Consider the following 22,958-nt stretch of genomic DNA (forward strand, 5'->3'; position numbering starts at 1 on the left):
GCTGACGTCGTCGTTGCACTTTTTATTATTTTTAGCATTTACAGATGCACATTGTATCTGTGGATCTCTGCATGGCCATGCCAGCACAGGCAGACATCCAGCGAGGAGGATGGTGGGGTGCACGGAAATGTCCTTGAGTGGGGATGTCCACAACCCTCGTGCCAGTCTGGGGCTGCTGGCGCCCACCTTGGGCCGCGGGCTGAGGAAAGCATACTTGAATTTCCAATCACCCTTCCTAGCTGCCAGTGAATGTCCTTTCCATGGTTTCCTACACCATGCCTGACCCAGCTGGCCAGGGGACGCAAGGCTAATGCCCAACGAGGGCTGGAGGAAGCAGCATGGGCTTTGCCAAGCTGCAGAAATTTGTGCTGGTTTAAGAGGCAGATCAGGATTGAGGTTCCTGAGAAACAGCCATTTCCTGAACTGTGGGCATTTCTTGGTGGGGGTGGCCAGGCAGCCTTCCTAAATCCCTCCTTGGGGGTGGTTGGGAACCTTCTGCAAGAACATATTAGTGGGAGCAAAGCATCCCCAGCAGGGGAAAGGATACTTCATGCCTTAACACTGATGCCATCTCCTGATGGTCAGATAGGTTTGACTGGAATTGCCTTCACATCCTCTCTGAGCATGGGGCAGGTGCAAGTCCGCCCACACCGTCCCACCCCTGGAGCTGCCACGGTTCTCCTGCACCACTTTGAGCAAAACCAGTGTCAAGGAAAGGGCTTGGGGTGCTTTGCACACTCAGAAAAACAGTGAAATCTTGCATCCAACTGCAGCGTTTCCCAAATTGGAGGAGATGAGGCTGCCAGCAGTTACTGAAGAGGTGGCAGGGCTATGGGACAACTCGAGCAGCCTTGGGATTATAAATGGATTTGTTCGACTTTGTCTTGCCATGTGTGACACCAGATCAGGCTGGAATGGTTCACTTGTCATAAACTTGGGCCTGGCTTACCCCAAAATCCTGGAGAGCATGAAGGGAGGAGAGCGAGAGACTAGATCTCATTCTCATTTATTGGATTTAATGCTAATCTGTGTAGCTTGGATTTCACAGAGCAACACTGCCAGGGGGTTCAGTTTCCCTGGCTGGGTAGGAGTAGGCTTGGAGGGCAGGAGCTCAGCCTGGGCAGTGAGCTCTGGGCATGCTCTTCACACATTCCTGAGTCAGGCAGACACTGGTGTGGTCCCAGGGTGGAAAAGCCTCCCTCCTGGCCGGGATCGCTGCCGGGCATCTCGTGTCCATTCTCTGCTGCGTTGTCTCCATGCCTTACCCCAATGAGCCGCTGGAGGTGCAGAGCCCTCGGCTCAGGCACGCACCTCCTGCCCCCAGCAAAGCGCTTTCCTCCAGCCGGGGCAGGAACAGGGCAGGAACAGGGCAGGAAGGGCACCGCTCCCCTCCCACAGGCACATGCCAGGCGTGCAGCCCTGTCCCCTGGTGCCACAGGGAGGGCACGGCCATGGGCACACACCACCTTTGCTTTCCAGCCTCCTCCGCTGCCGGCGGCTCCCCGGAGCCGCGTCTCTGGCACAGGTATTCCTCCCTGCTGTAGGAAACCATGGTTTGGCATCTTGGGAGGGGGTCCCGGGGCACAGGCGCTCCCCGCGGAGCCATCCTGGCTGCTGCCGACGAGCTGGGCCCTGAGACACTTCTGTTGCTGCCCTCCCAAGCCCCACTAAGTGCCTGTCACCAGAACTCAATTCCTTCTGCATCTCCTGCCGTGTTTGGTCATTCCTCGCTGCCTCCGCTCAAGGAGCAGCTTGTAGTTGCAGCATATGTAAGTGTTTGCAGGGAGAGGGAGGGCGGGCGGGGGGAAGGGGCCATCTCAACAGGTTTTGTTTCTAAATGTTTTTGGTTTCTTTTGTTCGTTGTTTTTTTGGAGGTTTGTTTTTTTGTTTTTGTTTTTTTTTTTTAAGTGAATGTATTTGATCGTTTAGAAACTTTCCCGACCTTGTTTTTAAGTGGGTTGGATTGAAAGCTGTTTCATGGTGACCCACTACAGCTTCTCTCCGGAGATACGGTGTTCTTTTAATCCTACAATGATGTGTTTGTAGGGGAGGAGTGTTCCCCCACGGCATGCTGGTAATGCTCACTTGTACCAAGCCCTCTTGCACTATAATCGTACGGTGGACTCTTCAAAAAAAAAAAAAAAAAAAAAGGGCAAAGATGTGGGGTGGCTTTTTAACAAAAAATTTTTGTAGAAAACTAAATAAAGCAGGTTACCAGCAAGTCCTGTACTTGAGAGAACCGCTGTCCCCAGGGAGCTGTGAGGTGACGAGGAGATGCAGGCAGACTGAGCCAGCCATGCTGTGGTAGGATGTAGGGCATTAACCTGAGCAGTCCCTCCTCTCCTTGCTGGCAGTGGTCACAGCCAGGAGACCCCAGGCCAGGGGAGGGCTCCTGGGGGCTCCCAGCGGCTCTTGGCCCACCAACGTTGCGATGCAGTCTTCTGAGGTATCAAGTGAGATGATTTTTTTTTTTTTTTTTCAATAAAACATTGCACTGCTGCATTGTTCTCCATTAATAGAAGTATTTATTACCTCAGCCTGACCGTGGCATTTGTGTTTTGTCTTCTTTGGCTCTACTGGGCACTTGTGTCACACTCTGCTCACCCTGGCGGGGACAACACATGGGTGGGACCTTCTCAACACCTCAGCCCTACCGAGTTTGGCCGAGGCATGGTGGCACTGATTTCCCTTCCCCCTGAACCCACACATTCCCACTTCAGCTGTCCTGGAATGCAGGATGCCTTGTCCTGAGGCAGCCCTTGAGAAGGGACCGTAGGGAGAGGGGTACTGGGACCTGTCTTCTGGCAAAGCTGTGGGATAAAAACTGAAGGAAGGAGTGCGAGAAGCCCTAATTGCTCTAGAATACTAGGAGAGGCTGGGCTGGAAGCACACAGGGCTGTCTGTGGTGTTGCAGATGCCTTTGTTCAGCTTAGCACCATGGAGGTGTCACTGCCCATGGCAGTAAAGGTCCCTTTGAACCCAAACCAGTCTATGGTTGCAAATGCTGGAGTTATTGGAACATGTGGGAATTAGGTTTTCATCAGGCCTGGGTCAGTGTCAATCCCCAAAGAAGACAAATCTCAAAGGTGGAGATGTGGGTTCCAGGGGTCAGAGAGGGAACCTTTGAGATCCCCACGTGTCCCCACATTTTTGGGAACAGGAAATGAAAGCTCATGCTTAAAATTATTACGACTGGGAACTAAGGCAAAAATGTCACAGGAGAGATCAGTGTGGAGCAGGTTCCAAGCGTGGGAGCATTTGGGTTGGGGTGCGAGTGTCTCAGTGGATGCAGTGCCAGCTGCTCTCAAAGGGATCTGTCCTCACACACGGACCCGCGGTCATTTAGCTCACCGGGGGCTCGGCTCGGCACCGGGCTCGGCTTCGGGCGCTCGGTGTCCCCGTGCCCCGGGGGCCGCGGCTGCTGCTAGCGGAGAGGCGCCGGGCCCGGAGGACAAAGCGGGGATCCACCGGGCCACACAACAGCAGCCGCGTCCCGCCCTCTCCCTCAGCGCTCAATCATGGCGCCGCTCCCCGTGATTGGCAGCGCCGCGCCCGCCCCGCCACGGGCAACGTGGCACAAGCCTGCGCCCGGCCTTGCCGGAAGGTGCTACCTCCCCCCCCCCCGTGACCGCGGTTGGTCGCGCCCAGGCGGGCGGAGCGGGCGGGCGCCCGGCGCGGGCGGTACCAAGGCGCGGTGCGGGCGGGGGTGCGCGGCGGGCGTGGCCGGATGCCGGCGGCGCGGCGGGCGCTGTGGCCGGGCTGCGAGCGGCGCAGGATGAAGGTGCTGGTGGCGGCGGCGGCGCTGGGCGCGGCCCTCCTGCTCCTGCTGCCCGCAGCCTCCCGCGCCGACGAGCGCAAGAAGGGACCCAAGGTCACCGCCAAGGTCGGGGCACCGAGGCGGGGCCCGCCGGGGGGGCACTGGGAAGGAGGGGAGCCCGCATGGGGCGGGGGAGAGCTGGGGAAGGGAAGCTGGGATTGAGGGGCCCTGGATGGGCTGTAGGGGTCTGGGATTGAGGGGCCCTGGGTGGGCCGTAGGGGTCTGGGATTGAGGGGCGCAGACGGGGAGGGTGGGTAAGGCCGGGAGGGTCCAGCGCGGGGGGCCTGGGCTGAAGGTCTGGGGTCGGGATCGAGCTGGGTGAGTGGTCAGGCTGCCAGGGGAGATGCAGCCAGGAAAGTGCGGCACTAGCCTCACCTAGTGAGGTTTTGGGCCTGGTTGGAGTTGGTGAGCTGGACTGCGGGGGGTGGGTTGGTCCAGCAAGGTGAGTCTGGATGCCCTGATCCCCCCCAACCTTCCTCCACCACTCCCTCCCCCCAAGGTGTTCTTCGACCTGCGGATCGGTGAGGAGGATGTGGGCCGTGTTGTCATCGGTCTGTTTGGCAAAACAGTGCCCAAGACGGTGGAGAACTTCATGGCCTTGGCCACTGGAGAGGTGAGGGCCCCTGGTGCCCTGGACCTCACCTGCCCCAGCTTGGGTCCTGCTTGGGGCCCTGGGGCCACAGAGCTCTGCTCTGTCCCTTCACCTCACTCCATGTTCTCCCTCCACACCCCCAGAAAGGATTTGGTTTCAAGAGCAGCAAGTTCCACCGTGTGATCAAAGACTTCATGATCCAGGGAGGAGACTTCACCCGCGGTGATGGCACTGGAGGTAATGTGGCAGATCCAAGCCAGTGTCTTGGAGTGAGACAGCAGCTACAATTCCAACCCCTGCAGCGCCCTGGGACAAATGTAAAGCTGGAGCTTGGTGGAAACAAGTGGGCATGGAGCTCACAAAGCTCTGCTCCAAGGCCATATCTGAGTGCTGGGATAACTGGGATGCTGGGAGCCTCCTTGTCCTTGGCATAAGGTCCCTGCCCAGCTCCTGGGGTGCTTCCAGCTCCCTGCAGCAGTCCATGTCTAATGTATCCCTGCAGCATCAGTGCTAGCCCCTGCTCTGGAATTGCTCATTCCCCCACCCAGCTTGACCACCATCACTGACCTATTCCACTGTGTCCTTTTTGTCCCCACCTTAGGAAAAAGCATCTATGGGGACCGTTTCCCTGACGAGAACTTCAAGCTGAAGCATTACGGGCCAGGCTGGGTGAGCATGGCCAACGCTGGCAAGGACACCAACGGCTCCCAGTTCTTCATCACCACCGTGAAGACGCCGTGGCTGGACGGGAAGCACGTGGTGTTTGGCAAAGTGCTGGAGGGCATGGTGAGGATGGGAGAGGGAAAGGGGGCAGTGCTCTGGGGACAGCAGGCCTGGGCAGGCCTGGGCCAGGCCGGCTCTGCCCCTGTGTCCCTCTCTCACTCTCTGCTCCACCCAGGACGTGGTGAGGAAGGTGGAGAACACAAAGACAGACAGCCGGGACAAGCCGCTCAAGGACGTCACCATCGTCGACTGTGGCACCATCGAGGTGGAGAAGCCGTTTGCCATCGCCAAAGAGTGAGGGGACCAGGCCCTGCTGGGCTGTGAGGGGCTGTGGCATGGGGGCTGCTGTGCTTCCCCTACCCTGGGGCCACTGGGGCCTGCTGTGTCCTAGTGCCTGGCCCCTCTGTGTGGCCTCCCAGCCAGTGGGACGGGGCACAGGCTGTTCTTCCATCACTTTTGTAAGAAGCACATGCACCAATAAATGTGACCAATGTGTTTTTTAAAGAGCTACCTTTCCTGCCTTCGGAGGGGTGCAGATCACTCTGCATCCCTCACCTAGATGCACCCCTCAACCTTCCAGCCCCCCTTCCAACCTTCCTTCTTCCACATCTCATCCAGCTGGGAGCAATGCCACAGCTGGCCCTGAGGTTGCTTTGCACAATTCCACAGCACAGCACTTTGCCACTCAGTCAAATTGAGATTTATTGCACCAAAGCCTGGATGCAGAGAGGATTTCCAGCATCATTCAGCATCCAAAGGCTTGTACTGCAAGCCCTAAAGAGGAGAGGGGAAAGGCAGAGCTCCTGCTCTGCCAACAAAAGGGATTTTGCATGGTTCCCAACACACCTTTGGCTTTTCCCGCTGTCCTCTTTCCATTTCCCTGTCTCACCATTTCCCTGCCCCAGGCCAGCAGGAGGGAGTTTGTTTCACCACAAGGCTCTTTTCCTCACCACTGCATCCCTGGGTGCTGGGTGGGTGTCTGGGAACTCATCATTGCAGAGGCTTGGGGCACTGCCTGGGTGGGGACACAGCTCAGGGGGAGGTAGAGGCCCTGCAGGACCCCGCTGAGGATGGTGTTAGGGAGCAGCTCTGCGAGGAAATGGGGGTGCTGTTATAGCTTGTTCCCTCCTGAGCCCCACTGAAGGAGAAGCACCTTTGCAGGGCCCAGGAGATCCTTTTGGAGACCTGCTCCAAGGCCCTGCTCCTTACCAGTGCCGTGTGGCCGCACGTAGGGATCCGAGCAGAAGCTGACAGTGGGGCGCTGGGAGGGCAGGAGTCTGCTGCTGCTGTGGAAGAGGGGACATCAGCCCTCAGCCTGTCCCCACCATCCTCAGCTCCACACACTCAGGGAGCCTAACACGGGGCAGGGGGACAATCCTGGTGCTATGTAAGGTAATCTGGGGCTGGTAGAACTCATCCACTCACGGAGGGCTGCTGGCCTTGGCGTTCTGCTGGCACTGCCGCACCTTCAGGAACTCCAGGACGTCCTGTGGCAGCTCCTTGTTGTGGTACAGCACACCCTGCAATGCCCGAGGGGTCAGCACCCCAAAAACCCATTCCAAGCCCACCACCACGTGTTCCTCACCCCAAAACCCACCCTGAAGCTGCCGTGCACTCCTCACCTGCAGGTAGACCTCCAGGCCCTGCCGGCGCTGCTCCAGCACTTTGGGCATCCAGTTGGGAACATGGCGTGGGGGGAAGTCAGGGACCTTGCAGATCTTCTTGATCTGAGGGAGAGTGAGGAAGGGGATATCAGGGCAGGCCAGAGAGGATGAGGCCAGGCCTCCCACGTGCCCTTCCTGCAGAGCTGGGGGTCTCACCCGCTTGTGCAGCGCCTGGAACTCGCTGTAGCGCTTGGTCACCGTGTGCCGCCGGCCATTGCACAGCACCTCCACCTGGAACACCTGCAGGGGCACAGACACCGTGGCCTCATCAGCCTCACCATCCTTGCTGCTCTCGCTTCCTCATCACCCTCACCATCCTCATCAGCTCCAGCCTCAGCACCCCCACCACCCTTATCACCATCTTCATCACACTCATCACCCTCACCATCTTCATCAGCTCCAGCCTCATCATCTTGCCCATGCCCATTGTCCTCATCACCCTCACGATCTTCATCACACTCATCAGCCTCACCACCCTTATCAGCCATCCAGAGGAGGTAGGAGCACTAACTCACAGACCTGGGAAGGGCACTTGGGACACTCCACCCCCTCTTCTCTAGGACAGGCAGAGACCCCCAACACCCCCATGGCCAATGGGGACACCGTGGGACCAGGCAGGACCCCCAAAAGCAGATGGGACACAATTCTCCCCTCCCAGGGGGAACACAGCAAGGTGTGACAACCCAAGCCCCACCAAACCCTGCCAGACAGTTGGGACCCTGGAGCTGGCAGGGACCCCCAACACCTTGGGGTGCAGGAACATCAGGAAGGGGCACGTGGGAACCTCAAACCAATGGGGCAGAGGGAGACAACTCATCTGTCCCCAAGGCAGGTGAGGCTCCCTGCCTAGGGATAGTCATGGATCTCCACCCTCCTGGGGAAGGCAGGAGAACCCCTTCTTTCACAGACAGCCAGAGGAAACCCCCAGACCAGGGGTCCCCCCACTGCACTCCCCAGGGCCAGTGGGGATCCCTCAGGCCAGGGACAGCCCCTGCTTTCAAGGGTGAGGCCCTGAGGCACCTCCATCCCACAGTGACACAGTGGACCCCTCAGGCCAAAGCAGAGGACCCACCTCAGAAAGGAACCCTGTGGGGACCTCTGCCCAGCACCCCCTGGGCCAGGGACCTCCATCCCCACCCCTTCAAGGGCTTTGTGTCCCCCTTACCAGACAGGGATCCACGAGGACTATTAGGGACCTCTCATCCTCAGGGGAGATGATCCAATCTGCCCCTCTCTCCCCCCTGCCTCCTCATTTGACTGGATATTTGAGACCCCTGGGAGGAGTTCAGGGCTGCTGGGAACCCCCTCAGCACTGGGAGGATGTGGGGACACCCTGGTGGGCACATAAGACCTCCACCCTCCATGATCCAGGGCAAGCAGGCAAGGATATGACAAGGACCCCCTGGGAACAGAAGGTCACCCTCGCCAGTGATGCCCCTTCCAGGGGTAGAGGGTCACTGTCTATCCCCCCTCTAGCCTCAGCAGGGACAACCACTGCTGTGCAGGTGGGGACACCAGGGGAGGAACCTGGGGACATCCCACCCCCAGGGCAGATGTGGGACACACACATCCCTGGGGCAGATGGGGGTACCCAGGGATAGACAGGGACCCTGTAACCCTACGGGGTCAGAGGGGATTCCCAGGACAGAGGAACACCCCCAGTACTAAGGGCAGTGGGTGGCCCCTGGGACAAGTGGGGTTCCCCAATTGCACTTGGGGACTCTCAGTCCCTGACACACAAGGAGATACCCACCCTTGGGCAGGTGGGGACCCCGTGGGAGTGACAAGAACCCCAGGGCAGGCAGGGGCAAGCGGAGGCACCCCCGGGATGTGAGGACCCCTGGGGGGAGAGGGAAGCTGCGGGGGCTGACACACACACTCCCGATTTCAAAGGCAGGATCCCGGCAGGATCCAGGGCAGGCAGAGACCCCGAGGATACTTGGGGACCTCCAAGCCTTGAGGCTGGGACACTTCAGGGTCTCCTGGGGGGACGAGGAGATCTTCAGTCCCAGAGCAGGTGGGGCATCCCAGGGAAGGAAGGGAACCGAAATAATCTCACCTTGCCTATGTCCCCCATCCCCTCCTTCACAAGGGCAGTGGGTCCCCACCGGCAGTGACCCCGCCTGGAACCCCTAGGTCAGGGACCCCCTGTGTCTGTCAGGGACCCTCCCAGGGGTATTTGGGGTCCCCCCACCCCGGGGGCAGTACTGGGGGATGAACAGGACACGGGGCAGATGGGACACGCAGAGCCCTCCAGCCCCTGGGTTAGGGTGGAAGCAGCAAGGAGAAGCAGAAACCTCCAACCCCCCCGGGCAGCGGGGACAGGGGCAGGCAGGACCCCCGGGACCGGAGACACCCCCTTTCAAAATAGAGCCTGCCACCAGCGGGGACTGCCTAGGGACAGGCAGCGACCTCCACCCCCAGAGCACAGGGTGCCGCCCCTGGGAACTCAGGGGACCCCCAGAGCAGGGACACCTCCCCGCCGGCACGGACCGCGCTCCCGGGCGGGCTGGGGGACGCGTGGGGACCTCCCGGCCCCGGGGCAGAAGGAGCCACCCTCCCCTCGCCCACCCTCCCCTCAGGCAGCCGAGGCCCGAGCCCGCACAGCCCGTCCCTCACCGCGGGCTCCGCTGCGGCGATGGACACGGCGATCATGGCCCGGGGGGCCGGGCCGGGCCGGGCCCGCCCACAGGGGACACGGCCCGAGCAGCCCGGGACAGGCGGACGGAGCAGCGGAGGCGCCGCAGGGACCCGGTTCACAAGGATAAGGGGAAAAGAAAGTGGGAAGTCAGCCCACGATGCCTTTTCTCATTTTAACGCAGAAAGGGTATCGGTTTTGATAAAATGCACACGCGAGGCTGGGGAAGGAGGAAAGGGGCAAAACCTGCCCCTACGGGAGGGGGAGAGGAGAGCACCACACCCCTGAGAGCTCCACCGTGGCTTTATGGGGAATGCCACAGAGTGAGATTGCTATAGAGCACCGCTGAGCTCAAATCCTAAAAACGGCTTCTGCTAAAGCAAGGCAGAGAGCCAAAACCTAATCAAGAGTGGGGACAAGTGGCCACAGCAGTGTCCAAGGTCACCTCTGTCCTGTCACAACACGGGGGAGGCTCTGCTGCTTCCCTCAGCCTCCACAGGATGCACCGTTACCCCTCCCCACTGCCACCACCAACACCCAGAGCCTGCTTGCCCTGATAGAAGTTTTATTACAGAACTTTAATGGCACTGCAGGAGTAAGATAATTCATTAGAGCCTTAAAACCCAGCCTGAAAAATAGATATTTGCCAGATCTCATTAATACCCCTGGCTGCGGGTCTGGTCTGGAAGCAGGAAACTAGTTTCTCTTCAGTAAGAAAATATATGTTGCTAAATGAAAAATATACAGTTAGAAGAGTTACTGGCTTGCAAGCTGCTCATCTGGGGGTGACACCTCTACCAGCTCCAGCACGTGGAATGAGGGGTCGCTCACGTGGAAAAGAGGAGGAGGTATAGTGTATATATAAAAAGAAAAAAAAAAAAAAAAAAAGGAAAAAAAAAGAAAAAAAAAAGGCAAAATTCAGGTTTGCTTTCCCAGTCCAATTAAGAAATGGCCTTGGCTTCGGGCAGGAACGCTTCCCAGTACTTCACCAGCTGCAGGGAGGAGAGGGAGAGAGTCAGGAGCTTTCAGGATGGAGCTGCAGTGCAGGGGGTCATGCTTGAGAGATTCACAAGCTTGGCCTGAATTTGGATGTAAAACCACATCAGGGGCCACTCACCTGTTGCTGAGAGTTTAATAACGTCTCAAGGTATTTCGTAACATGGTTTCTGAAGTCCTTAGATTTCTCTTTCTGCAAGAGATGGGCATTAGGCTAGACCAACCACCAAAACCCTCCAGATTTCGGGAGGGGGAAGGAGAAACCACCAGGATTTTCCTGTTCCTCCTGAGGTCCCACAAAGAGACCAGCACACCAGACACTGAGGATCTTTGCCCACCCAGCTTCATTTTAATGGATTCCCTGTGGGGAAGCCCCCTCTCAGCCCCTCAGTGATCCCCCAGCTCACCCATGCTGGGATTTAGGGATGCTGTGTGCTAGGAGGAGGGCAGGAGCCCAGGTCAGCCCCAAGGGCAGCCCTACACGTACCTCAAACCGTATCACTTCCTTACGGATGACAGCAGAAATCCGCTCAAAGTCCCTTTCGTACTGTGTCACCCGGGACTCCCACTGCAGAGACAGAAGTGCAGTTTGGGGCAGCAGAAGGAACTCCTGCCCCCTCTCCATGGGGGTCTGGAGCCACAGATGTACATGTGAGAGGTGCTGCTGGAGCAGAGCTCAGCTTTCCAGCCCTTGTCACCACCCTGGGATGGAGGGCACAGCAGGCAAGACCACGAGCAGCCCCTCCTGCAGCCTCATTCAAGGCTGGCTCAGCCCTTGCTGAAGCTTGTCCCTCCTGCTTAGGAGGTGTGCCCCAGCCCCAGCCCAGAGGGTCCCAGCCCCAGCCCAGAGGGTCCCCCACTGGCGCGTGGAGGGCAGGAACAGAGCAGAGACCCCACGCTCCATTCCCTACCTCTGAAATCTCATCCTTGGCCTGCTGCAGCTTGTCAGGTTTGTTTGCCCACAGCAGCCTGGCCTCCATCTCCCTCTTCTTCTGGAGCATGGTCTGGGCATCCTGCCACCGCTGCCAGGTCCTCATGCGCTGGTCGAAGGCTCCCTGCAGGGAAGGAGAGGCAGAGGGCTCCTGACAAGGTGACATCACCAAGGGGAGACTGGAAATCCTGGACCAAAGCTGAGCCACAATACAGACTGGGTCCCATATGGACCAGTGGACCAAGGATATGGTGTTCTGGCCTCTGTAGCAGGATGTGTTTAGGGCAGGACGAATTAGCCTGCTAGACTTGCTACTCTCATGGGATTGCTTCTTCCCAGCACTGTGTGGCTAGGCTGTGTGGACTTGATGCCCAAGTTCAGGAGCATCAGGACTTAGGCTCTGGAAGAGCTGGGGTCACCCACAAGCCATGAACTTGCTCCACATCCCCTCTGCAGAACAGCAGCCAGGCCTCACCTACAACCATTTTCCAACCTAACCAGTGCACACCTGGAGAAACAGCAAGTTTTCCCTCTGCCTGAAGAGGCCATGCCCTGCATATCCTCTGCTATGTCCTGTGCTTGAGTTTGGAAGACCTCCTGGCACCCCTAAGCCTCAGATGTGTACAAGGAGCAGGAGCAAAGGAGTCCTTACCTTTACAACCGAGAGCAGGCGGATGTAGTCCCCCAGGAGCTCAGCCAGGAGGAAGAAGTCATTGTTAGCCTGCTCATGGTGCAGTTGCTCAATCTTCTCCTCCACCTCAGCCAGCTGGGACAATGCCCGGGACAGGGCTGTGTTATCCTCTGAGCTCCCCAGCATGGCCAGACTCTTGGCAAACTGGGCTGTGTTCAGTGCCAGCTCTGGGGAACAGGACGAGGGTCAGATGGGCCTGGCTGCCCCAGGAGATCCCCAGGTTCAGCCTTTGGAGCTGCCTTTCCAGAGCTCCAAGACATACCAGCTGGAAGAGCCAGCATTGGCTCAGTCAGAGCTACCAGCTTCCAGCCATGAGAAGGGAAGCAGCCAAGTGGGAGGACAGGCACAGCTTTGCAGAAGTCAGTCAAAACATACACAGGAAGGAAAATACCCCCAACCCCAGAGGATGTTTTCAGAAGGAGTAAGGTCATCTCTGCTCAGGTTTGCTACAGCAGCCTTCAGTCCCAAGAGGATAGGCTAAGGGAATTAGGGTTGATCAGCCTGGAGAAGAAAAGGCTCCAGGGAAACCTCAGAACCTCTAGCAGTGCTTAATGGGGCTCCAAGAGAGCTGGAGAAGGAGTTGGGACAGGGATGGAGGAACAGGACAAGGGGAAACAGCTTCCCACTGACAGAGGGCAGGGATGGATGGGATATTGGGAAGGAGCTCCTCCCTGTGAGGGAACTGAGGCACCGGCACAGGTTGCTCAGACAAGCTGTGGCTGCCCCATCCCTGGAAGTGTCCAAGGACAGGTTGGATGAGGCTTGGAGCAACCTGGGATAATGGAAGGTATCCCTGCCCATAGAAGAGGGGGGCAGGGGTGTGAAATGAGATGGACTTTAAGGCCCCTTCAGCCCTCCAAGCCATCCTAGGATTCTATGATCCCACAGGTTCCCTTCCACACTACCATCCCAAGCTTGTGGAGCTGGACAGAACTGGAGTGACCATTTCACACCTGTCTCCCAGGAGGAAGAGACAGAGTCCTGTCTGGCACTGTCCCACCTCCCTGGAAGTGTCCCTGGGACACCTGGCCCGGTGTGGCAGTGCCAGCCCCAGTGCCAGGCGCTATGGTCACCTTTGCGGTGGTTCACCAGCGTCTCCACCACGGCGTGCAGCTTGCGCAGCCGCTGGTCCTCGCACTCCACCTCCTGCAGCTTCTCCTCGAACCACTGCAATGGGCAAATGCACAGCTGATTCCCACAGCTGGGGCCTTCCCTGCACCCAAAGCTGGAGCTGGGAGAGCATGTGGCTCCAGGGCAAGGACAGGGACAAGCCTGAGGTGTCAACACTTACAAGGTCCGATTCATTCATCTTGATGGTCATTTTACTGACAGCATCCGTAGCTTTGTTGAACATCTTCATTATTCCTGCTCCACTCAAGGTCTGGGTTCCTACTGCTCTTGGGAGCTGGAAAAGAATACAAGTTTGTTTTGGCACAGGAGATGGAGCCAGGCTGGAGAGCTGGGGGTGTTCACCTGGAGAAGAAAAGGCTCCAGGGAGATCTTAGAGCCCCAATGAGTGCCTAAAGGAGCTCCAGAAGAGCTGGAGAGGGGCTCTGAACACAGCCTGGAGTGATAGGATAAGTGGAAATGTGCTTCCACTGCCAGAGGGAAGGGACAGGTGGGATAATGGGAAGAAATTCCTAGCTGTGAGGGTGATGCAGCTCTGACACAGGCTTCCCAGAGAAGCTGTGGCTCCTCCATCCCTGGAAGTGTCCAAGGCCAGTGGATGAGGCTTGGATACTGGGATAGTGGAAGGTGCTCCTGCCCATGGCAGGGACTGGAATGAGATGGGCTTTTTAAAGTCCTTTTCAGCCCAACCATTCCATGATTCTGTTTTGCCCATGAGGTAACTGCTGAGTGATTTCTCCCTGCCCTTACCTCAACCCACAAGCCTTTTGTTTATTTTTTCCCCTCATGTCCAGCTGAGGGGATGGTTCATCAGCTTTGGTGGGCACCTGGTGTCAACATCAGTGCCCACTCTTACAGGGTTCTGCTACTTCCTGCTGAGCTTTGTGGGATCCTGTCTCATTAGCTGCTCAAGCACCATTTCCTTCAGCACTTCCAAGGATACCTTACTCCACACTACTGACCTCCTCCTTCTCCAAGAACTCCCTGACATCCGGGTCCTGCAGCATGGTTGGATGGCTGACCACTCTCCGTAGGTACCTGTGGGAGGAACAACTCCAGGAGTTACTCTGGCTGTAGCAAATCCAGCTCTGAGCCATCACAGCGACACACTTGGTATTTACTCCAGAACAGCAGCTGGGGAGCTGGAAATCAGAGCCAACAACTGTTCTAATTCATCCACCAGTTTTCCTATATCCCTGGGGAATTTGGTGATGCCAACATGAAGACCAGACCTGCCAGACTTCCCTGAGGTCCCTCACTCAGCTCAGGGACAGCCAATAGGGTCATACCTCTCTAGAGCAGCCCGACGTTTTTCTAGGAACTCTGCAGAGGAGGAATCTTCTTTCCCAACTTTCACTTTGGTCATGCCTAGCACAGAAAGATGTGATTGAATAAGCTGCTCTAAACTCTACACACAAGGTAAAGTGGTTTATTACAGACTATCAGGGTGACAGTGGAGGAGAGGAATCTTACAACAGGAATTAGACTCTGGGAATTTGAAAACTGCTCATACCCAAGGACTGAGCATTCAGGAAAGAGGCAAAGCAATGGGCTGGACTCAAGGGAACAGCAACTCAGTAACACCACAGAGATGTGGGAGGCATCTGTGAACTCCATCAAGGATTTAAGTCCAGAGCTCCAAGCACAGAGCTAGAGCTTTGTCTGTGACACAGAACCCAGATTATTTTCCCTGTCTACTCTGCAGCTTACCTGTCAGCTCTGAGACTGCTGTAGGCCAGTCCTTGGACAAAGAGCTCACCACAGAAGGACTCACAAGAGCTGTGAAGGACCAGCACTGGTGCTGTGCAGCTCCTCACTCACCTATTAGGCTCTTCTCAGGCGGTGGAGGGACAATGAACCCATTCTGGGCGTGTTTCTCCGACAGCTTGTCATAGAGCCCCAGGAAGTCACTGAACCTCCTTTTGACTGAGAACTGCTTGCTCCTAAACATCGGCATGCTGGTCTGGGGAAGACATGACACTCGGGTCACACTCCCCCAGGAAAGCCTGGCCCTGCCAGCTCTGTCTGCTGGCACCTCTGGGATGAAGTGGGACAGCACAAGTTCTGCAAGATGTCAGCAGTGAACAGAACAAGTTTTGGCCCAGGTTTTCCAGAGTTTCCCTCCCAGCTGGGTTCTCCTTGGAGCCAGCAGCAGCATTAATGGCTTTAAATAATGAGCAGCTGTTCATGCAGCATGGGCTGCTTAGTAAGCCCTGCCCACTGTCTAATCCCATCATCCCTGCTCCACACAGGAACAGGGACACACACCTCAGGTCACCTAAAGACTACAGGGGCCACCATTGCCTTGGACTGAGTTTGCAGAGCAGGAATCAAGTATAACAAGTCCTCTAGTCTCTTCTTCAGACCACAGGTTGCCTGTAACCCAGCAGCCATGGTACAGGCTGTTGGAGCAATTTTCCAGAGTCCAGCCCAAGACTCCAAAGCACTCCAGCAGCTGCATTTCTCATGGAAACTAAGGGGAACAGGTCCTGATGTGAATGCAATACAGCAGCAGCTCTGCAGAGAGTGTTGAGCTCACATCAGCTCAGTCTCTCACTGGCACAGAACTTCAGCAGCAGCCCCAGGCTCAGGAGTTCTCCCAGTGGATGTCATTCCTGCTGCTCCCTCCCATGCTGAGCATTCTCTATCAGCCAAGGCTGATAGAGGTAACTGGCTGTGAAAATAAAGCCAGTCTCCTTTCAAACAGATTCCCACCCTATTCCTCAGCTAGGCTCATCCTTTGTGGATTATAACTTCTGAATCCACAGAGTGAGGCATTCAGACCTCCTGTTTATTTAGGTCACTGCTGGCTTGGCTACAGACATACAGTTCAGCTACCTTTAAATATGGAAAAATAATGGAAAATTAGACATAGAGGGGTTAGACATACCTGTGTTGACACTTTGTAGGCTACATAGGCATTCATGCCATCCCCTACAGAAAACAGAAAAGAGGTGCTGGGATCACATTAGCACTTTCCACCATTCCCTGAACACAAAGCACAAGGCTCCTGACTTTTTCCTGCCTTGGTGATCCTGATTTTGGGTCTGATGGAGCCCTGGATCTTCCTGCAAAATCAGAGGCAGCATCCCACTGCCTGGCCCTGGATTACTGCCCAGCAGCCAGCTCCCAACCTGCTTATGCCTCCCCACACTTCCTACTGGAGCCAGCACTGATAATTGGGCACTTGTTGTGCCAGCAGTGCCTGGGCTGGCTCCACACATCTGCTCTGACCCCAACAACTGGGAGGCTGTGGGGCACATGAAACAGTCTATTCACAGGATGCAAGTCAGGCTGGATGGGGCTGGCTCCTGGAACACCACAGGCAGTTTGCTGCAGCTCACACAGAAATCCCCTTGTTCACCTGGCAGTTCATCTGAAGGGCATCCTCCCAGCTCCTCTGCTACTCCTAAGAAACATCTGATTTACACCTCCCAGCTCCAGAGATTACAAGCCATGGAATGGGGAGCTGCTACTCGTGAGGCTGCTCTGCTGGCTGGGATCAGATGTCACCTTGGGTTTTCTGCACAGCAGGAACTTCCACATAGCTGTCATGACACTCTGCCCCCTCTTTCAATAGACAGAAACCCTCTTGCTTCTCATTTTGAACCCAGAGTTGTTGCCCTGGCAAGCCCAGCTTCCAGGGAATGTACCAGAACATGGAATAATGTGCTCAGTTTCAGGTTAAGGGAATTTTGCTCACCCCATGCTAGCTCCACACAGCACAGTGCTGCCTGGAGGTCATGCCAAGTTGGTCACCACAGTGCCAGGCACCAAGAATCCTAAAAAACTGACTCTGGGCTTTCTAGAACCTGCCTCTGCCTTGCTTGTTCTCACCCTAGGCTTTGTGCAGCATCATTTCTTTCAGGTACTGGAGGAAGCCTTGGAGATGTTATTCAAGGATCAGGTTTGTGCCCAGAGGCCAGAGCTGCAAGGCCAAGCCTGGTTCTCCTAAACCTCTCACTGTGCAGGATACCAACTCACCAACTTTCTCCGGGTCACTCACTCCCACAGTCAGGTCAAATTTGTCCTCCTGCTCCTCTTCTTCCAGCTGTTTGGAGAAAACACAAAAGGACAGCAAGTCAAAACCAGGAAACCAGGGTTCAACCCACCCTAAACCATTATGGTGAGCTTGTCCCCCTTGCCAGGACACCTCTAGCACCTCAGTATGGCCAGGACCATTCTGTAAAGCCTCCCAGCTCCTTATCATGTCCAGGATCCCAAACTGGGTTTGTCATTCCTAGCCCAGCATCTGCCCAGACTGATGAACAAACTGCTCAGCCCCAAGAAGAAACTTCAGAGCTCCAATTCACAGCTTGGACCCTCCTCCAGATCCATCACTATTATAGCTCTGGAAGTAATCTGGACCTCCACACAAGCAGGAATGCCAGCAGGGTGACCTGAGCCCCACTCCTGCAGTATCAGTCTCAGACTAATGGCCTGAGATACAAATCAGGACATTCAATAAAGCAATTCATATTAATTATATCATTTAAGATTTGTGTTTACAACTGAGTACATGGAGAGGTTCCTGCCAAAGACAGTTTAAAATTTACAGGACAGTTTGGAAGAGCAATTCTCACCTCCTCATAGCTCTTTGAAAGGTTTCTAGAACTTGCTGCTATGTCTAATGAGGGCAAAGGATTGGATGCTTTGGCCACCTCCTTCTGGTTGTTCTGAGTGTTGTCAAGGGACAGCTCCACAGTGGCATCTGTCAAAAGAAGTTTGCAAGGTCAGTCTCTCTCTTGGGATTTCTGGAAAGGCAATTGCAATATTCTCTGATTCATGGGATCTGGGAAGTAACATTAGTCTTAATTAGCAAAAAAATCCATAGGGAGGACACCTGTAAGCACTGGACACAGGAAAGGGCACAACAAAGCACCCTCACTACAGCAAGAGCATTTGATCAATCCTGCTGGAGAATGTTAATCCAATGAACCTCTTATTCCAGAAGGATCCCTTGAGCTCTCACTGATCACCTCTTTGGTGTGTGCCAGAGGAGCTGCACCCTGGAGCTAAAGCCACACAGAATTTACCTGGTACATGAGCCAGCCTGGGAGGAAGGCTCCTTCCCAGGCCACTTCTCCACCTGGAAGATGTAAAAACTTCCACCTCTTAGCAGAAGTATCTAGAACTGACTTTCAGCCCATTATGCCATGACCCTCCTCATTTTCCCCTGCTGAGGGGGGCTCTGTTTCCTGTTCCTTGGGAACAGCCAGGTCTCTCCTAGAGATGCTTCTTCCACTGGCTTGGAGTCAGGAGAAGGTGGAGAAGGAAAATTCTTTAAATCTGAGGAGACACCACCTCAGTGCTTAAGGCAAAAAAACCAACCCTCTTTTTAATCCTCTTCAGCTCCCAGACAATTAGTTCTGTGGCAAGATTATCCTAGAGACCCCAAACACAACACCAGAGCAAGCAGAATCAAACATGTGCTTGAGATAAGGACTTATGATCTGCTTTTTTTATGGGTATTTTAGGACTGCCACTCCAGGACTGGAGCTGAAGGAGGCCCAGCACACACAGACTCACCTGCAAATAGGTCCTGATCATCCTGCTCCACATGAACTCCGTTCTCTTTGGAGGAGCTGCTCACAGGGAGAGGAGATTCTGCTTTTGGGGCTGGGGAGTTGCTCTGTTAGAGGATTAAAAGGTCAAAAACTGGTCATTTACACTGAGGGATGGAGGAGCACACACGTCACTTCCCTTGTTCACCACACTGTGCCTTTCTGCTCACCATTCAGCATCATCCCTTCTGCCACTTTTAAGGACAACAAGTGTCACACCAAAAACTCTGGAGCCAGTTTCCACCCAGAAAGGACAAGAGGACAGCCCACCCAAGAGCATTTATGCCAACCAGTTCTCCCCACCAGAGGACAGAGCTGCTCCAGCATTCCTGTTACAGATGCCTGCATCACAAATCCTCCCTCATTTTACAGGCAGGCAGACATCCCAAGGAAGAAGGGGACAGCAAGTGCTATTCTGTAGGTCCCAGCAGAGAACAGAACAGGTCTTTGATGGGCAGTAAATGGAGCTCTATTAGAGACTCTGAACCAGCAGCTCCTCAGCACTCTCTCCAGCAAGGAAGGACAGAAGCTGTGCTGAGGCAGCTTTTCTTTGAGGTGGGCTCATGTCTCCACGTGGTAAAAACAAAGCAGCCATCAGAACACTCACTTGATGGCAAGAGCTCCTGAATTTTAGGATGTTTTCCTAGAGGACGAACTGTTCCCAGCTTGGATAACAGCAGTTAAAGGCACGAGTTACATTTGTCAGTGATGGAGAGAGGGGAACAGAGACCCTCAATGCCAAACATCCCCCCAGAGTTGTTCAGACTAGTGTCCAAGCCAACAAGAGGACTGGTACCAGTGGTGACCTATGAGGAAAGGGTTCATACAGCTCCTCTGCTTCCCCAGGAAATCTTTAGGCTCATAAAGAACACCATTGTGCATGGGGTTTTCTACCACAACTACTTCCCAGTTTGCCTTAAACTTAGCTCCTCAGACATGAAAGCACCACGCCCTGTTCCTACTTCTCCATCTGCTGCTACAGAGGAGCTGTGGCCTTGTTAGATCAGCCCATGACATGACACCAGTCACCCCTGGGGCTGGATTCAGCACTCCCCAACATCACATGTGCAGGCAGAGGTCCCCCCCGTGCCAGCCTGACACTCACCACAGGGAAACAGAACTGGTTTGGGAAGAGCTGACCCTTGGAGGCATCCCTAGAAAGGGCTGTGATCACACAGGGATCCACCCTCTGCCAGCAGACAGATGAGGTCCATGTCTGGTTCTACACAGGTCTGACCCAAACACCTCATTGCTGGCAATGCCCAGGTGCTGCTGAGCTGCCTGAAGCTGGCAGTCAGGGGGATCTGCCTCCCAGAAAGTGTTTTCCTAACATTCAAGGGCAGAGACAAGCAAAACCACCAGGTCACAAGAATAGTCACATATTAGATATGACAGTGGCTTCCACAACAAAACCAAACACCTGATAAGCTGCTGTGGCTCACCAGCCTCCCCTTCCAGCACAGGGATGTGTGATTCCCATGAAATCCCGCTGCACTCAGTGCTCACCCCTCTTGGTGGGGCCATAAACCATTAAGCTTTCTCCTCCATCCTCCAATTCTTCACCAAAGGTCCTGTGAAGTTCCAGACCATCTCCATGACCTGCTGCCTGCCATAGGTACCAGCACCTTGATCTTGCAAGGCCCTGGGCTGAACTTTCCCAGATTTCCAAACATACAACAATGTTGTTTTTGCCCAGAGCAGTGTGAGTTTCATCCTCACAAGGTCACAGTCTATCCACATTCCCCCTAATCGCCTGCTGCAAAGGGGAAACACAAGCACAGCTCACAGACATCAGGCAAGAGCTGCACCAGAAGCAGGGCAGAGACAGGTTCCAGCTTTGTGTCTGTGGCAGGAGAAGCTTGGCCAGATCATTCCTAGCAGGTTCATGTGGCCATGGCCACAATCTCCTGCTCAAGGCCTCCCTAGGCTAGAAAACTGCAGAATATTCCTGGAGAACTTCCTGCCACAGACACCAACTCCTGCACTGCCAGCTGGATCAGGCAGGCTGGAAAAAGTCTGGGTGAGGTAGGCAGAGGCTCCAGTCTCTCAGGGAATCCACCTCACAGCATCCCAGCCTTCAGGTTGCAGGAAGAGCTTCTGCAGCCCCTCTAGCTGAGATCCTCACTCCATGAAGATGCTGATCCCAAGGACCAGAGGCCAGTGGCTGACTGGGGAAATTCAGCTGACTGGGATTCAGCTTGGGAAAGCACCAGTCAGTGTTTTACCTCCCCTCCTGCCTGCTGGTCACTGCCTGGAGCAAACCTGGGACAATGCCAGCACGAGTTACTGCCAACAGCCTTCAGCAACCTGGACTTCCTGGACAGGAGGCTGCTGGAAACAAGGAAAGACACTGACACCCTTCACACCTCTACCTTCAGCATGGATTTGTGCATGGTTTGCTGAACAAGCACCACCAAACCCTTCCAGACCCTCGTGCAGCCCAGCACAGAGCCCTAGTGAGCAGGGGATACTGGATATCTGCTGTCACCTCAATCTCAAACTGCAGGTACCATGGCAGCCACACAGCACCCTCTGGGTGTTGAGGGGACCAGAGCTGATGATGCTGGGGGAAAGCAGATGGGGCTGCTTCTCCTAGTGAAGCCTCACAAGCCATGCAGCAAAGAGCTGTGGCTGCCACTGTAGGATGGCCGTGAGGGACCTTGAAGCCCACACCTTCCACCAGAGCAGGCTGCTCCAAGCTCCATCCAACCCAGCTTTAGGCAGCAGCTCTACAGGAATGGAGAGGCTACAACGCCGGGGAAACGGGGAGCAGCCGAGCTGCTTAATTTGTTTTCTTAATCCCACAGCCACGGGAGCCACTCTGTGACCCCCCCATCCGGCCCGCGGCTCACGCTCCTACAAGGCTCCCTCTGAAGGGGCACAAGTCCAGAGGCATCGCCCCCCCCCCCCCCTTTATTCTGGGGGATTTGGGGGTGTTTTGTACTATTGTCACCAAGCCCAGAGGATTCCCCGGGCAACCCCTCGCACACAGGCCCTGCCCCGCAGCGGCCGCACTCACGCCGCCGGTGAAGATGTCCTCGCCCTCCGAGTCGCTGTCGGGCGGCCCCAGCCCGCGGTGCTCGGGGAAGGGCGGCGGGCGGCGCTCGGCCGGGGAGGGCGAGCGGGACCCATGGCTGCCGCCCGACGCCATCGCCGCCGCTTCCGCCCGCGCCCGCCGCGCCGGAAGCGCCGCCACGCCCTGACCCGCGGGGCGGGGCCGCGGCTGCGGGCGGGCCTCGGATTGGGCAGAGCCTCAGCCGGCCCCGCCCCTGCCGGCAGCGACAGCCAATGACGGGCGCTGGCAGGCGCCGCGTCGTCGCCATGGAAACGGCGGTGTGGGCCGTACCATTGTGGCGCTCCCTCCCCCTGGGAGAAGTGGTTCAGCCCAGGGCGCCGTGTCCCCTCAGCGCCCCGGCTGAGGCGGCTGCGATCCCGGACAGCCCGAGCCGTGAGTCCGTATTGCCCAGAACGCTCCAGGTCGAGCCCCTTCCCCCGCAAAAAGCCATCCCAGGATGAGCCCTGTACACCCTGAAAACATAACCTAGAGATGTCCCAGCGGGAAACCCATACCGACTCCAAGACACCCCAGAATGAGCCCTACACCACTCCAGACACTGCAGGATGGGCCACATACCTTGAAGACGTCTCAGGATGAACCATATTCGCCCCCACCATGTTCCAGGATAAGTCCCAGACCCCAATGTTGTCACAGGATAAAACCCATACACCACCAAGACATCCAGGATAAGACCTACACCACTTAAGTCATCCCCAGGATGAGTCCTATTTTGCAAGATGAGCCTTAGACCTTAAAAATGTCCATAATGCACCCTATATGCCACCAAGATAGCTCAGGATGAGACCCATACCCCTCAAAACATCCCTAGATAAGCCTCATCCCCTGGAGGTAGACCAGGATGAACCCTATAAACCCCCCAGAACATCCCAGGACAAGCCCCATACCCTGAAGGTGCCTCAGCATTAACCCCACACACCTACCAAAACCTCTCAGGGTCGTCTCCATAACTTCAAGACATACCAGGCTGAGCACCATAACCTTAAGACATCCCAGGATTAACCCCATAGTCCCACAGGACAAGCCCTGTACACACCCCCAAAATATGCCAGGATGAAACACACACCTTGAAGATGTTTCAGGATTAATCCCATACAATACCCAAAACAGCACTGGATGAGCTCTATACACCCCAAAA

At 55.8% G+C, this 22,958-nt stretch overlaps 3 protein-coding genes across 4 annotated transcripts; 1 reads left to right on the top strand and 2 right to left on the bottom strand.

Moving 5' to 3' along the window:
- The first annotated feature begins 3,688 nt into the window (after positions 1-3,688).
- PPIB (peptidylprolyl isomerase B) lies at positions 3,689-5,636 on the top strand. The gene is made up of 5 exons (XM_056500293.1): positions 3,689-3,883; positions 4,317-4,430; positions 4,553-4,646; positions 5,011-5,195; positions 5,308-5,636. Exons 1-5 carry the CDS (start codon positions 3,728-3,730, stop codon positions 5,428-5,430), a joined length of 672 nt encoding a protein of 223 aa, XP_056356268.1. The 5' UTR covers positions 3,689-3,727; the 3' UTR covers positions 5,431-5,636.
- Positions 5,637-5,809: 173 nt separating this feature from the next.
- On the bottom strand, positions 5,810-9,905 carry SNX22 (sorting nexin 22). Of its 2 annotated transcripts, none has more exons than XM_056500295.1 (6): positions 9,416-9,905; positions 6,953-7,036; positions 6,755-6,859; positions 6,558-6,652; positions 6,342-6,415; positions 5,810-6,221 (listed from the first exon to the last, which is right to left on the bottom strand). In XM_056500295.1, the coding sequence occupies exons 1-6, from the start codon at positions 9,449-9,451 to the stop codon at positions 6,079-6,081; spliced, it is 537 nt and encodes a 178-aa protein (XP_056356270.1). In that variant the 5' UTR covers positions 9,452-9,905; the 3' UTR covers positions 5,810-6,078. The 2 variants fall into 2 exon arrangements, with proteins under 2 accessions (XP_056356270.1, XP_056356269.1); XM_056500294.1 differs by having other exon boundaries at positions 6,342-6,418.
- Positions 9,906-9,982: 77 nt separating this feature from the next.
- On the bottom strand, positions 9,983-21,939 carry SNX1 (sorting nexin 1). The gene is made up of 15 exons (XM_056500292.1): positions 21,764-21,939; positions 18,710-18,812; positions 17,764-17,891; positions 17,165-17,231; positions 16,071-16,114; positions 15,002-15,143; positions 14,470-14,548; positions 14,143-14,218; positions 13,344-13,457; positions 13,126-13,219; positions 12,014-12,219; positions 11,342-11,485; positions 10,918-10,998; positions 10,552-10,623; positions 9,983-10,426 (listed from the first exon to the last, which is right to left on the bottom strand). The coding sequence occupies exons 1-15, from the start codon at positions 21,893-21,895 to the stop codon at positions 10,376-10,378; spliced, it is 1,533 nt and encodes a 510-aa protein (XP_056356267.1). The 5' UTR covers positions 21,896-21,939; the 3' UTR covers positions 9,983-10,375.
- Positions 21,940-22,958: the final 1,019 nt, after the last annotated feature.

The sequence above is a fragment of the Oenanthe melanoleuca genome, chromosome 10 (genome assembly GCF_029582105.1).
Source record: "Oenanthe melanoleuca isolate GR-GAL-2019-014 chromosome 10, OMel1.0, whole genome shotgun sequence".
Taxonomy (NCBI): Eukaryota; Metazoa; Chordata; class Aves; order Passeriformes; family Muscicapidae; genus Oenanthe; species Oenanthe melanoleuca.

What these genes read in the sequence shown, in the direction of transcription:
- PPIB (XM_056500293.1), top strand. Translation starts at nt 3,728, where the DNA reads ATGCCGGCGGCGCGGCGGGCGCTGTGGCCGGGCTGCGAGCGGCGCAGG. An exon ending in TGGCCTTGGCCACTGGAGAG is followed by an intron (nt 4,431 to 4,552) that starts GTGAGGGCCCCT and finishes CCACACCCCCAG; the next exon opens with AAAGGATTTGGTTTCAAGAG. An exon ending in CCGCGGTGATGGCACTGGAG is followed by an intron (nt 4,647 to 5,010) that starts GTAATGTGGCAG and finishes TCCCCACCTTAG; the next exon opens with GAAAAAGCATCTATGGGGAC.
- SNX22 (XM_056500294.1), bottom strand. Translation starts at nt 9,451, where the DNA reads ATGATCGCCGTGTCCATCGCCGCAGCGGAGCCCGCG. An exon ending in TCCAGGCGCTGCACAAGCGG is followed by an intron (nt 6,860 to 6,952) that starts GTGAGACCCCCA and finishes ACTCTCCCTCAG; the next exon opens with ATCAAGAAGATCTGCAAGGT. An exon ending in CGTGCGGCCACACGGCACTG is followed by an intron (nt 6,222 to 6,341) that starts GTAAGGAGCAGG and finishes ATTTCCTCGCAG; the next exon opens with AGCTGCTCCCTAACACCATC.
- SNX1 (XM_056500292.1), bottom strand. Translation starts at nt 21,895, where the DNA reads ATGGCGTCGGGCGGCAGCCATGGGTCCCGCTCGCCCTCCCCGGCCGAG. An exon ending in TGATCAGGACCTATTTGCAG is followed by an intron (nt 17,892 to 18,709) that starts GTGAGTCTGTGT and finishes TTCTTTTGACAG; the next exon opens with ATGCCACTGTGGAGCTGTCC. An exon ending in TATTAAACTCTCAGCAACAG is followed by an intron (nt 10,427 to 10,551) that starts GTGAGTGGCCCC and finishes TCCTCCCTGCAG; the next exon opens with CTGGTGAAGTACTGGGAAGC.